The sequence below is a fragment of the Phyllostomus hastatus genome, unplaced genomic scaffold, assembly GCF_019186645.2.
Source record: "Phyllostomus hastatus isolate PE091 unplaced genomic scaffold, TTU_PhHast_1.1 phas_scaffold_345, whole genome shotgun sequence".
Classification (NCBI taxonomy): Eukaryota; Metazoa; Chordata; class Mammalia; order Chiroptera; family Phyllostomidae; genus Phyllostomus; species Phyllostomus hastatus.
Window position 1 is genome coordinate 4,028,723 of NW_025334024.1, and position 13,506 is coordinate 4,042,228.

The 13,506-nt window shown below is 58.0% G+C and overlaps 1 protein-coding gene and 1 long non-coding RNA gene across 5 annotated transcripts in view; one reads left to right on the top strand and one right to left on the bottom strand.

Moving 5' to 3' along the window:
• GSE1 (Gse1 coiled-coil protein) overlaps nt 1-7,675 on the bottom strand; it is a 412,948-nt gene extending 405,273 nt beyond the window's left edge. For all 4 annotated transcript variants that reach the window (XM_045818791.1, XM_045818789.1, XM_045818790.1 and 1 more), the window contains exon 1: nt 5,187-7,675. In XM_045818791.1, coding sequence (XP_045674747.1) covers nt 5,187-7,505 — 2,319 coding nt within the window. In that variant the 5' untranslated portion in view covers nt 7,506-7,675. The remainder of the gene's footprint in view (nt 1-5,186) is intronic.
• Nucleotides 7,676-7,970: 295 nt separating this feature from the next.
• Nucleotides 7,971-12,528, top strand: LOC123806034. Its single transcript, XR_006783415.1, has 2 exons — nt 7,971-8,197; nt 12,161-12,528. It is a non-coding gene; the product is annotated as an uncharacterized LOC123806034 (long non-coding RNA).
• The last annotated feature ends 978 nt before the right edge of the window (nt 12,529-13,506 follow it).

Here is a 13,506-nt window from a genome sequence, read left to right on the forward strand (position 1 = left end):
GAGGCCTCCCAGGAAGTAGAAGCTCCTTCTACAACTGTCCCCACAAGCTCCCGCTGGGGGCTACGTGGAGATCGAAACCGAGTTCTGCTGGAGGGCAAAAGTACCCTCTCTCCCCACCATCCCCACGGACACACGGATCTAGGGCAGAAGAGGAACCTAAATTCCAGACATGGGTGCTTTCCCGGCTGAGAAAATGCGCAAACAAGGCAGAGATGCCCAGAACCTACAAAACCCTCGAAAAACACTCAGGGATGAGATCCAGGGCGATCTAACCAGAGAAGAAGCCAGAAAGCTTTGCAGACTCTGGCCCTGGCCAAAGACAGCCACCCTGCCTCCAGCCCTGCCCCTTCCCTTCCCTGCTTCCAAGGAAGGCTGAGTTTTGAAGACCTTTGGTCTCCACTTCCTCTTTCCCCGTGGTCTCCAATCGCCTCCAGGTTTCAGACAAGGCGAGTCTGGAAAGTTTACACCTACGAGCAGATGGCTCCCCACCCGTCAAGCAAAGCACAGAACTTCCCCTGGAGGCGGTGGCTGGAGTTTGAGAAGGACCTAAAGCCCGGTTACTTCCCAGTTGCTTCCAGGGAGAGCAGGCCAGTGTCAGCCTGGCAGAGCAGCCCAGAAAGCTCCCCCATCTGATCAGTCACCTTGCCTAGGTGCCCCACAAGCCCGGCCCCGGACAGGAGGGGCTGCCAGGCCCTCCCCGAAGAGCAGGGAGCCGTGTGGGCGCAGATAGCCAGGAAACACGGGAAACAGATGTGCGTGCCGGGCCTGACAGGCGAGTGATGACAGACGCTCTCTGCAGGCCTCAGATGTCAGCGCTGAGAAAAGAAAGGCACCGCGGCAGCAACACCTGTTCTGGGCTCGGAGGCCACACTGGGGGGCTCGGCGAGGCGCCCCCACGGTGAGGGGCCGGGGTGCGGTTAGGTAAACAGCTGCACGCTCCATTACCCAGAACGCTCTCCAGACGGAGCTGGAAGAGAGAAGGGCCGCCTGCCCGCCAACTGGCTTGCGAGGAAAGCAAATCAATCATGCGGCCGACCCATCTTGGACGGAGCAGGCTGCTCCCAGCAGCAGCAGCAGGAGGTCCCGGCTGAGATCTGAACACCTGAGCAACCAACGCAGAGGACAGCAAAGACAAAGGGCACGACTTGTCCGCAAGTTGGACCAATGGGACAGAGAGCCAGCCAGTGGGAGCTTCTAGTCCATGCAGATAACTCCTGCCTCTCAGCTGCTCTAGGGTGGGGGGAGGCACGTCAGAGAAAATGACCCATCCCCTCTCCAGGACTGCCACCTTCACAACTGGAGCCCCAGAGAGGACAGAAAGGCAGGACACAGGAGAGGCTGGGCCGCAGACTACAGAACTGGACTCCTGGGTCCAACACTGGCCCCGTTGTTACTAGCTGAGTGACCTTAGGCAAATTTATTGACCTCTCAGGACTTGCTTTTTCCTCTAAGAAGTGGGCACAGTGGCACCTCCCTGCACAAGGCTGTAGTGAGGATTCAGTAAGTGTGGGTACAGGTGAGACATGTGGCAACATGGAAAACATCCTACACAGGCACTGTGATCATTATTATGTCCCCGGTGGCATCTCCGGCAGCCTGGCCAGCTGTACCCCGACTTTGAAGACAGGGACAACCATTGCCCTCCCTCAGTAGAAAGGTGGGGGTCAGGGTCAGTGACATCAGGGACTGAGGATGACAGTAAGAGACCCAACAGAGCATCTAGGACCTCAGGGAGGGAGAAAGGAAGGGATGTCATGAACTTTCCAGAAGATTATCAGCTCCACTGCAACTGAGGCTCAGAGAGGGCACGAGTCTTACCCAAGGGCACACAGCAGCTCCCAGCAGAGTGAAGATTAAAGCCAGGTCTGTCTGAAGGCCAACCTAGGGTCTTTCTGTGGCTTACAGAGTTTTGTGTGTGCTGGGGACCCTCCTCGGGGAAGAGGTTCCAGGACCCTGACGGGGTGCGCTGCAGCCTCCCCAAAACCCTGCCTTGACACAGCTACTCAAGCAGTCAGCTCAGAACTCAGTGAATGACCACAAGGCAGGGTGCTCTCCACGGGGCACAGAGTCCAGCTGGAGAGAAAAGCCACAAACACATCCAGAGGACACTGGTGACATTCTCTCTTTCTTTCTTCCTTTTCTTCCTTCCCTGTCCTTCCTTCCTTCCTCCCTTCCTTCTCTCTTTCAGCGTTTTCTTTCATACTACTTCAAGTTGAGACACTGATGAAGAAGTGCTTAACAGGAAATCGCTGGGGCATCACAGGAGGTAGTATAGATGAGGTTCTGGAACATGCCGTCCCCGCTGAGTGGTTTCCCTACGGCCGCCCTCCAAAGCCCCAGCCACTCCCACTCAAATTCTCAAACCACAGGCCAAAGAGAAATGCAGAATGTGTACACGAGAACTGAGGACTCGGGAGCTGGCAGAGGAAATGAGTGTGGAGGCCCCTGCACCCTCCCGGGCGGCTCCGCTGCTCCTTTGCCCTGACGGTTCCCACCCACAGTCCCTTCGGCCGCTCCCAGCTCCCGCAAATGTGCGCTCTCGTCCCCTGCGCCCAGCCTGGCACGGGGCTCATCCTCCTCCTGCTTTGTCTCCCGCTCTGCGGGAAGTCGTATTCCTTGTAGACTCTTTGTCCCCCTGGCACTGAAGGCTCTGATCTTGCCACCAAATTCTCAGTGTCTGGAACAGCACCTGGCTCAGCCTAGGCACTCTGTCAACACTTGCTGAATGAGTGGGAAGGAGGGGTGGGGAGGGAGGAAAGGCAGAGGCTCCATTTCCGGCATCTACTGACAGTCCGTCAGAAGCCCTTCCAGGTGGGGTCTCTGCTTCTCCTTCCCTCTGTCCAGTCGAGCCTGAGGCTACCCTGCTGCCCCCACCACAAACGGGCCCGAGGGCCTCACCACCCACCTGGACGGCTGCCACTGCTGGGCCCCAGTGGGTCTCTTCCTGGCCTGTGCCCAGCCTTCTTGGAAGAACTTTTTATTGCTCCCCCTAAGCCCCACTTCCTTTCCCTGACTTCAAGGCTGCTAGTTACTCCAACCCCACTCCCCCTTCATCGGGCTCCCACCATACCCACAGGTATACCTGCGCACCCAAGGCTGCATGGCTCCTCCTTCCCTCTGTACCTCTTCTCCTGATTTATCCCACTCCATCCAGTGAATAGGACTTAGGGGTCAGAAGACCTGGGTTCAAGCCCCCTCAGCCATCTACTGGCTGTGTGATAGTTACCAAGGTCACCTGACTTCTCTGAGTCTTGACTTACTCATCTGTAGACTGGAAATCATAGGGCCTCACAGGACCATGGTGAAGAGCAAAATCAAACAAACAAACAAAAAACTTGCTCTAGAAATGATGCAAAAGTGAGCCTGATCTTCAGCCTTCCCAAACTCACACTGACGGCTTCTGGACAGACAACAGCTTGCGTGCTCGTCCGCACCGGGCCTCCCACCTCCCCAGCAGGTCTGAGAACTGTGGCTGCCTTTGCTCCCCGTGCTCCTGCCCGTTGGGGCCCCCAGTTGGCGTCCCATCAACCCCGATGAGCGAGCAAACCAACACAGACAACTCAGCGCCGTCCTGCGGAAGACACGCTGCTTGAGAGGCCCCATGGACAGCACTTTGCCCCGCAACACACCGTCGAGGGGCCTAAAGTCCGCACCAGCCTGCTAATCAGAGGCCCTATGTCAGAGCGCCCTGCATCCTCGAAAAAACTGCCCACACGCTGGGCAGGTGTGAGGGTCCCACTACGATCCAAACACTTGACATTCTCAGAGTGTTTGAATTCCCCAATTCATTGAATTTTTGCAGTGGCCCTACAAGGCGGGTGATACAGATTTCCATTAATCGACCAAGAAAACGGGCTCAGCAAGGGTAGTGAACAGACTGGTAGACACTTGGTTTCTGGGAGAAAGGACATGACTGGAACCCCAGTCTGCCCTCCCAAGCCAGGCTTTTCTCCCAGTGACAGCCCTCTGGAAAGGGCAATTGTTCCGATTTCCAGCAGCAGGTGCCGCACAGACCTGCCACCCGCCGCAAACGAGAGGCGGCATGCTCCTCTGTTTAAAATGAGAGGACATCGCACCAAGGCCCCCAAAGGCAGCCCTAAAGTCCAAAACAACCTCAGTGGAGAAGGAACCCTGGACAGAGCATGAGACAGGGGACTATCCACATGAGAGGACGTGGGCAACTTCGGGCAGGACCCACTTACGGGTGCCATCACCGCCCACGAGCACATAGGAGGTGGGACCAGAACCTTTCCAACAGACGGAACCACCATTCCTCACAGGCCAGAGACCGCTTTCCCCATTCCCACGTCCTGCCGGCCCCTCGCCAGCGGCTCCCGCTACAGGAGTCTGATTGAAACAAGCCAGTCTGTCTGTGGCGGGAATCGGGACACAAGGACTCATGCTTTGGTAGCCAGGATGGCTATCACAGCTCACAGATGCCCACTTCGGACCCACCTGGGGCAGTTTCTGCTTTGGCCTTTGCAAAGCCGGATCCAAAATGAACTGAGCCCTGTCTGGCTCCTCCTGGGCAGGCAGCGTGAAGGCAGGCGCCTTATAAACAGGGCCAGCGCCAGGCCTCCTGCCACCTCCTGCCTCCTCCTGCACAGCTGACTTGCAGAGAAGAAAGACTCCCTGCCCACAGGGGTCCCAAATCCCCACACCTGGAAATGTTTCTATCTGCTGGTGAGCAACCAGAATCACAAAGGAAAAGTGTGAACTCGGATGGAAAACTCTGGAAAAGCCAAGCCACCAGGGAGTAGAGTGAAGAGGAACTTCCACCTCTGAAGTGTTTGAAACCCAGTAAGTGCAGAGACCTCACAGTGACCTGCGTGGCTGGACTAATTACCAATGTTATCAGGCGGATGACAGACATGCCCTGAACTTCCTCTGTTTGATAGATTCTGCTGCAAACACACTCAAGTTCAGGCCCATGCCTGCTGTTTCCAGCAGTGCCCTATTTTTCCACAAGACCACTCCTGGCCCGCAACTCCTCTGACCCGCTGCACACCTCTGAGCCCAGCCACACCAGTACACCCATAAAGCACCAGCCTGGTGACTCAGGGAGGGCACCTCCTGCTGGAACATACCACAAAGAATCAGTGCAAACTCCTCCTGGCAGAGGAACAGAAAACCTCTCTTCTTCCCCTGCACAAATTTCAGAGGATGAGATGAGAACCGCTGCTTACCTTTGTCGCCGATGCCACTGGGGAGCTCCAGCCCATGGGTCCTTGGCGGGTCAGCCCTTGGCCAGCACACACCAGGGTCCCACACTCCACACAGGCACCGATGATCAGCTGCCGCCCGTCGTCCACCAAAAGGCTGTGGCTCGCTCGCAGGGTGTAGAGAAACAAGGGCAGCCGGGCCACCCGCACAGCCTTCAGCCCCAGACACCGCTTCCTCTCCTGCTGGCAGAAGAAGCACACAAACGTATCCACTTGGTACTGCCGAGACCAGGCGCTGACAGCATGGTGGGCGTTGCGTGCCTCATGCTGCAGCCACTGGCCTAACAGGTCGTGGTAGCAGAGCACGCAGGTGGCCACCAGGCCGGTGGAGTCAGCAGGCCTGGCACGAGGGGCAGGTGGGTAAACTGTGAGGAAGGGGAAGAAGGGTTCCTTCTCGCCCAAGCGACTGGAGGGGTTCACGTTGAGTTGGAACTCCTTCCCGGGGCCCAGCTCAGCCCCACAGATGTAGCAGATGGACACGGCACTGCCCTGAGCCAATGTGGGCGGCTCGGAGAGAGCAGGGTCTGAGGCAGGGAAGGCCTGGTGGTACCTCCCCAGGAAGCCCTGCACGGAAGTGATGAGCTCCTCATTCTGGCAGGCCCGGTACAGGGCCCAGATGTCCTCCAGGACGCTGAAGCATTTGGGGCAGCTACGGACCTCACAGCGTTTGTTGGGGCCTCGTGCATTGGGAGGGCAGGGCAGGAGGCTGAGGAAGGGGAAATGCATGGTGCTCCTGGCATTGCCGTTGAGGATCCTGGAGGCCACTGCCCGGGCGTCCGGGGTGCAGTCCTCCCCGCAGAGGTAGCAGGCCTCTGGCAGGGTCCCAGGGGGTGGGCCCTCTTCCCTGGGGAGCCTCCTGCCCTTAGAGGCCATGCCGGGGGCGTGGCTGTTCAGAGGCACCACGTACAGTCGCTGCAGGACAGGCACGCTGGCCAACTCAAAGCTCTGCCACTGCTGCATGAGAGAGGAGAAGCAGCAGGGGCACACCAGTGTGCTGCCGCCCTCACTGATGGGCTGAGCCCCCGGGGGTGGACTATGCAGCCACAAGAAGGGGAAGAAGGGGGCCTGGGCCAGCTTCTCCTGCTTCTGCACGTGGATCTGGTGCTGCGAGGCCGGTGACAGCGCCGACCCACAAATGTAGCAGCAAAGGCCCTCTGGTGGTGCAGCCTGGCTTTCCAGCGGAACCCGGGGGACGCGACCACCGTTTTCCTTCTCTTTGGGGCCACAGGGACGCAGGAGAGGCTGCTCCTTTCGGTCCTCCTCCTCGCTGGTGATGTTGATGTCACTGTCCTCAGATAGGCAGTAGCCTCCACGCAACTCCCCCAGCGGTCTGCTCTCCGGAGTCTTGGCGGTCCTGACTGAAGGGGCTCCTTTCATGCCATCTGCAGGGGCCCCTTGGACTGGAGGGCCTTGCCAAGGGTCCTGAATGCCTCTCAGGACACTGGCCCGGGCCTCAGGGACCCAGTGCCTCCCAATGCCCTTCCGCCTGCGCCTAATGCCCGTCTTGGGCTCCCTGTCCACGTGCAGCTTCGAAGGGTCCCCCTCCTCCTCCTCCACGTCACACTGCGCAGCGGTCTCGGTGCTCTGTCCCAGAGGGGGTCCCGGCGCCGGCCTCCACTCCTGGCAGCGGCCCCCGCGAGGCCCGGGCCCCGGAGTGGCCCGCGCCGCTGGTGCCCCGTCCTGGCGGGGACTGACCGCGTCACGCGTGACAGGGTCGGGCTCTGAGAGGGGGTCGGTGTCCGACAGCTCCGACAGCTCCGAGTCTCGAGGCTCTTCCGCAGCAGCTCGGGAACCCGGGCCGCCACCGTCGTCGTCGTGGTCGTCGTCGCCGGCCGCGCCGCCCAGCGCGTAGGCGACGTTCCACTCGCGGGGGGCCCCAGCGCCCCCGCGGCGCCCGCCAGCGCCCGCGTCGCACTGGTGGGGCCGCTTAAGCCAGTACATGCGCTTGTCCACGGGTGTGCGGGCGCGCTCGAAGGCGGCCCACTGCTCGCCCAGGAAGCAGCGGCACACAGCGCACACCAGCACGCAGCCGTCGGCCGGGGACAGCTCGCGCGCGCCGGGCGCCGGCTCTTGCTGCTGCAGGAACGGGAAGAAGGGCTGCGCCGGGGTCCCCGAGCCCGCCGCCGCCGCCGGCTGCTTCACCTGCAGCTTCAGCTCCTTGCCGCGCCCGATCCCGCCGCCGCAGATGAAGCAGGAGAGCGGCGCGCCGCCGCTGCCGCCCGCCGCCCGCTCGCCCACGGCGGCCATGAGCCGCTGTTTGCGGGAGACCGGCCGCCCGCTCATGGCCGCCCCGCGCCGCCCTCAGCGCCCGCCCGCGCCGCCACCGCCGCGCCCAACTTGGAGCATGTGTGCGCGCCGCAAAGTTTGGCGGCGGGCGGCCGGCGCGGGCGCGGGAGCTCGGCCGCTCGCAGGGGTGCTCCCCCGCCCCCGGCCCGCCCAGCCCCCGGCGGCGCCGCGCCCAGCGCGCCCGGAACGCAGCGGCGGCGGCGGCGGGCCCCGGGCGGCTGGAACGGCAGCCGCATGTGCGAGCTCGGCGCCTGCCAAAGCGTTGGGTCATTTAATTGGGGAGGAGGGAGGCGGGGCGGCGGGCGGCGCGGAGGGAGGAGGAGGGAGCAGGAGGGAGCAGGAGGGAGGAGGAGGGCAACGGGCGGGCGGGAGCCGGCGGGCGGGGAATCCCTCCCTCGCGCGCCCTCCCCTCCTCCTCCCCCCTCTCTCCCCCTTTTCCCTGCTGCCCCCCTCCCCCTGCTGTTCCCCCTCCCCCGCGTCCCAAACTGCGCACAATAGCGCGCCGGCTCCTCTATCTATTTTGTGTCCAGCCGGGAGCCGCGAACGATGATTCATTGCCCCAATTAGGGGCTCTCTCCAGCGCGCCCGGCTCGAGCCGTCTGAAGGGTCTCCTCAGGGGACCGCGGAAACCCATCAGCGGCTACAGCTGGTCTTTAAGTAAAGGTCAAGCAGGACGCAGAAGGAGCCAGGTAAGGATGTGGCGGGCGTCCCCTGAGACCAAGGAGCCAGCGGAGGAGGTCTCGGGAGGGGCAGCCGCAGCCCAGGAACCAGTTTCATTCAGGGTGCCACGGCCCCTCCTCACTCTAAAGGGGACTCAGTAAGGACCATTTGCAGCTCTCAGAAGCCCAGAGTTGGGGGCAACTTGCAGGGCCCACTGTTCTAATTTTGGAGACAGAGGGAAAAGGAGCCACCCCTGCCTCCCAGAACACGGTGAATGCACCATCCTGGTGACAGCGTCCTCCGCCTGCCCCCCTCCATACCACTGGCCAGGGGCAGAAAGGGTGCTGTGTGTTCCAGGGCAAATGACTCAACAACTCTGGGGCTGCTCTTCCTCTTGTTAAACAGGACCTCTGACAGGAGAGTCACTGTTTTCATATATTTATTGTGTATGTGAATAGATGCATTGTATTCCTCTAATACACAGAGGGAAACCTTAGCACTTGCCAAGGCGCTTTTCTCAGCTCTTTAGATACATCAGCACGATGGCTCTGCCCAGTAACTTTGGGTTAAGTGTGATGAGGACCCCATTTTATGGATGAAGAAGAGGAGGCACTGAGAGTTAAGTTACTTTTCAGGAGTGGCAGGGCTGGGATTCAGACCCTGCGCTGCAGCATCGAGTCCCCACCACCCTTCTGCTGACGTTCTGCTGACGGAGACCGTCTGTGGCAGGGAGCATGGCAAGGACCCCTCGGTGCTCCCTGCTGTTCTGACTCATGCTGGGAGGCCCTTGCACATCCAGGCCTTCCTCGGCCTCACGTTTCCCATCTGTGAAATGCCACCCCTTCCAGCCTCCAAATTCTATGAGTCTCTGATTTCTGAGCAGGTGACAGCTGTCCCAGCCTGCCAGCTGGAGCCCAGAGTGAGCCTGGGGACAAAGGTGCCATGTGGGCCCCTCTGCCCTCTGGGGCACTGACATGTAAATAAAACTGGGCTTTCTCTGGCGCAGAGGAGGACCATGCATTATAAATAAATGGAACAAGAGGAAACGGCCACCTCTTTGGAAACCCTGGTGGATATTCCAGGGGTCACAGTCTGTGGGTGAACAGGAAAATCATCGTCATCATCGCCAGAAATGCAAAACTCAGGCTCTGACCCAGGCCCGTACAAAAGCTGTGTCAGCCAAGCTGTCCCAGAGGAATGCTGAGGGCAGGGCCAGGGGCTTCCCTGCTTCTGGCATTTTTAGTACCCGGTGAGAGGAGGTATGGTTAGAAAAACTTTGAAGTTAATTGTGTCTTGGCACAAGTATCAAGCCCCACACAGACCAAGAGGTTGCTGGTAAAACAATACCAGCTTAGGCAATGCGGGGTTACTTGTGGGTTCCTTAAGGCTTGACACATGCCGTTCCTTTCACTTCAAGGGCCTTTCCAGGCTCTCTTTTCCAAACCAACTCCTCTTATCTTTATGGTCTTGGCTGCAGTATCTCCCCAGGGAGATTTCCCTGTCTTCTCCATTTCAAGTAGGTCCCTCCTGTTATTCTCTGACTCAGCTCATTGGCGTAGGAATTTGCTGTTGATTTTCTTTATTTTTCTGTTGACTTTTCCCTGTCTGGCTCCCCAGGAGCCTGGGTGCTCCCTCCCTCGGGCAGGAATCAGGTCTGTCTTGTGCACTGTGTGACCTATCCCATCTCTCTCTAGCTCAGTGAGATGTGGGCAAACCTCTTAGCTCCCTAAACCTCAGTTTTCTGCCCTGTACAATGGGCTTTTGCTTCTCACCCTTTTTGCATGTGTGGATCAAATTAGGCAGAGAGTGCAATGCTCTGGGCGCTGGCCTGGCACGTTGTAGGTGACAGTGTGTGTGTGTTGATGCTTCCTGGCTCTCTCCAGTGGTTGAGGAGGTTTTGCTACTGCCTGCCTGCAGCCTGAGGGGAAGGGTGCTGCGATGGGGTCACACACACCATCTGAAGGAGGAGGGTCACAGGAGTCAACAGGGTAGAGAGAGGGAGGCGGAGCTTTCTTGGCTAAACTGAAATCATCCAGGAGAAGTTCCTGAGTATGTGCCACATGCATGAAAATGTGTGCACGCATGTGTTGGCATGTATACTTGTGTGTGTGCTGGTACATATGCATGCATTCAGGTGTGTGTGTGGGTGTGCTGGTATGCATGTGTGCACAATCATTTGAGTGTTTGTGTTGGTGTGTGCATATGTGTGTTTGTGTGCATGCATGCACATGTGTTCGTGAATGTGCCTGTGCGTGCATATGAAGTGGGCCAGGATTGGGAGAAGAGAGGCTTCCAGCTGGATGTTTTTATTTCCCTGAATGACCCAGTGACTCAGGAGAGTCCCTCGCCTTACATCTCGGGAGCCAGGAGCAGGCAGGCACAGATCAGGGGAGGAAGGCAGGTGATTATGGTTTGTCATTTGTGGGTGGATGGCATCTGGGTGCAGCCCCTGGCACAGACTGACATAACAGTTCTGTCATTTACTTGCTGTGTGGCCTTTACCTGCTACTTAACCTCTCCAAGCCTCACTTTCCCCACGTATGAAGCAGGGATAACAGAACAGCATACCCCATAGCGCTGGGAAAGGATGAGGAGACAATCCAGGTGAAACGTGCTCTCTGAACACAGATGTGACAGTAGTTTGGCACATCAGGGATGTGTGCCTCACAGGTGCAAACTCACCGAATCTTTACAAGGAGCTCACGAGGTAGGTTCTGTTATGTCCCCAGGTTACAGGTGAGGAGACAGAGGCACAGAGAAGTAAAGGCCCAAGGTTGTGTAGCTTGGCAGTGGCCCCCTCCCCGGGCAACATGTACCCACGACTCCCTGGCTGTGTTCGTCATTAACATTAGCTTTGCTCTGAGTCTGGGATGCCAGCTTGTTCGGGCAGAAAGGGCCTACAGAGTCTCTTCCTCCCTCTTGTCACATGTGTCCCCAGTTTCACAGGTAAGGAAATGAGGCCCTGACAGGTTTGTGTCTAGTCACAGGACAGACCAAGTGTTGCGGAAGATGAGAAATGTCAACGCTTGTTTACATTACTGTCACATACCAAAGTAGACTCAAAGTACCAACTTCGGAGGGAAAGTGACGAGCCACCAAACTGCCCCAGAGCCGCAGCCTCCAGACCCCAGCAGAGTCATCTCCTTGCCTCCCCGTGAGCCTCTCCAACCTCCCAGCAGCTCCCTCGAGACCACGCAACATGCCGTCCCAGCTCTCTCTACCTCTCTTCCTAGGACGCAAGCCCAGTGGACTTGAAAAGCCATGCCAGATGCTCACAGGCAGACCCAGTGCTGAGCACTGGGAGGAAACACGCCCCACCCCCCGGTTCTGTAGGAGACGAGAAACTATCAGTGTGGAGCATCTGGGCACATCTCAGACTTGTGGCTTCCTTCAGGGTTGGCTCAGAAGTTTCAGGAATCTGCCCTCACCCTACGGGGAAAGTTGGTTTCCGGGATTTGAGGTTTTAGCACAGGGGATTTTATCTATTTGTCTCTGGGACTGCCCCTTTGCACCACAGCAGAGCCTGGGTGGCTTCTCTTGTCCCGTCCCATGGAGCCTCGAGGCCAGGGATGCAGCTGGGGCCTAGTCCATGCCTGATCCTGGGATGCCATACTGTATCCCAGACCTCACCTTGCCTTCCAAACTCCAGAACGGCCCACTGCCTCCCACTGCTCTATCCTCTAGTCTCTCACCCTTCCCCAGTACCGGCAATCCTGATCAAAGTCTCCCACGTGCCCTGGCTTCTCTGGACCCCAAAGCCCCACTTGCCTTCTCACAGGGGCCTTTGCCCATTTCCTCCTCCCTCTACACTGCGCATGCACCTCTGCCGTCCCTCCCGGGACCCATTTACCTTCCTAGGCTGGCCCATCCTTCCGCTTTTAGATGCTACGTGTGCCGTGTGTTGGGCCTCTTGCTCACTGGGGACCAGAAAAACAAAACTTATCATCTGACTGCCCTATTTTTTCTTTCTTTCTTTTTTCTTCCCCCCTAAGAATGAAGCAAGCACTTCTCTACTCTCCTCAGAAGGAGCTTCAAATGTAGCAGGCCGCTGGCAAAAGAAGTATGTTCTTCTCAGAGGAAGGAGTGCAATCGTTAACAGTAAGAGGAAATGAAACCTAGGATTTACGGAGGCCTTGGGTTTATGAACCATTTCACACCTATTGGGTCATATGACACAGCAAAGCGGGAATAACCAAAGTGCCGTCTCCACGCAGGAGAGGAGGAACTGGGGTGGAAGGGCACCGTTCCTGGGACAAGGGCAAGCCCCCAGCTGCCGCGGCTGGTGAACTGTCCTTCCTTTTGTACATGTAACTGTGCTAACTTGTTCACATAAACATTAAAAAAGATTTGTGTTCAATGACCCTATCTTAGCATCCTTCTTTTTTCAAATGCAGTAGCCTTGGAGGGTGGAAGCAACGAAGCACTCTCCAGATCCGGGTCCTGAGGTGAGCTAGGCAGAGCCATTTGGGAAGCTGTAAAGTGCTTTCTTAAAACAAACAAACAAACAAACAAACAAAAACCACCGCCTGCATTGCACAATGAAGGATCCGGGCATGGCATACAGATTTGAAGCGCAGAATTGGGTGCCCCTAAAGCTTTGCCTGGCTCCCATTAGCCTGGAAAAAGAATCTGGAAGTAAACAGCCCAGCCCCTCCCCCTCTGGGAGACACCGTTGCCCCAACCTCCTCCACCTCAAAATCCCAGGCTATGGCCGTGAACTTCAGGGCCTCGTAAAACCTCTTTGATAAATGATCGCCAGGGTGGACCTGCCACCGGGGATGATGGGACAAACACTCCACATAAATCTTGAGTGTGCTCAAAGGCTCCCTTGCTGCTGGCTTCTCAACAGACCCCTGATTTGCAGCACAAAATCCACAGCAATCATTTATGTGGTTAACTCCCAGCCTTCTGAGCCGGGGAGCTTTCTGGAGAAGGTAGGGCATGTGTGGGTGGGGGAGGGGTGGAACAAAAGCAGAAGGTAATGACTTGGAACCGCCTTAAGGGTGCCTAGCACGCAGTAGGCGCTCAGTACAAACCAGTGTGTGTCCTCCAGGGTATACAGGTAGCAGCTACTGTTCCCTGCACACTGACTACACACGAGGCACTATGTTCAGAGCTGGCGTCATCATCTAGTTTAGATCTCAAGACAGCCTGAAAAATAGGCACGCCACCCAATTTTACTGACACCGAGGCTGGGAACACTGAATGCGCGTCCCAGGATCACAGAGCTGGGACGCGGTGGAGCTGAATTTAAGCAGAGGCGGTCTGGCCCAGGAGCTGTCCTCTAACGCAGGCTGACATGAGCCCAGCGCCTGGCCTGCCAGGCCAGCCTCCCCTG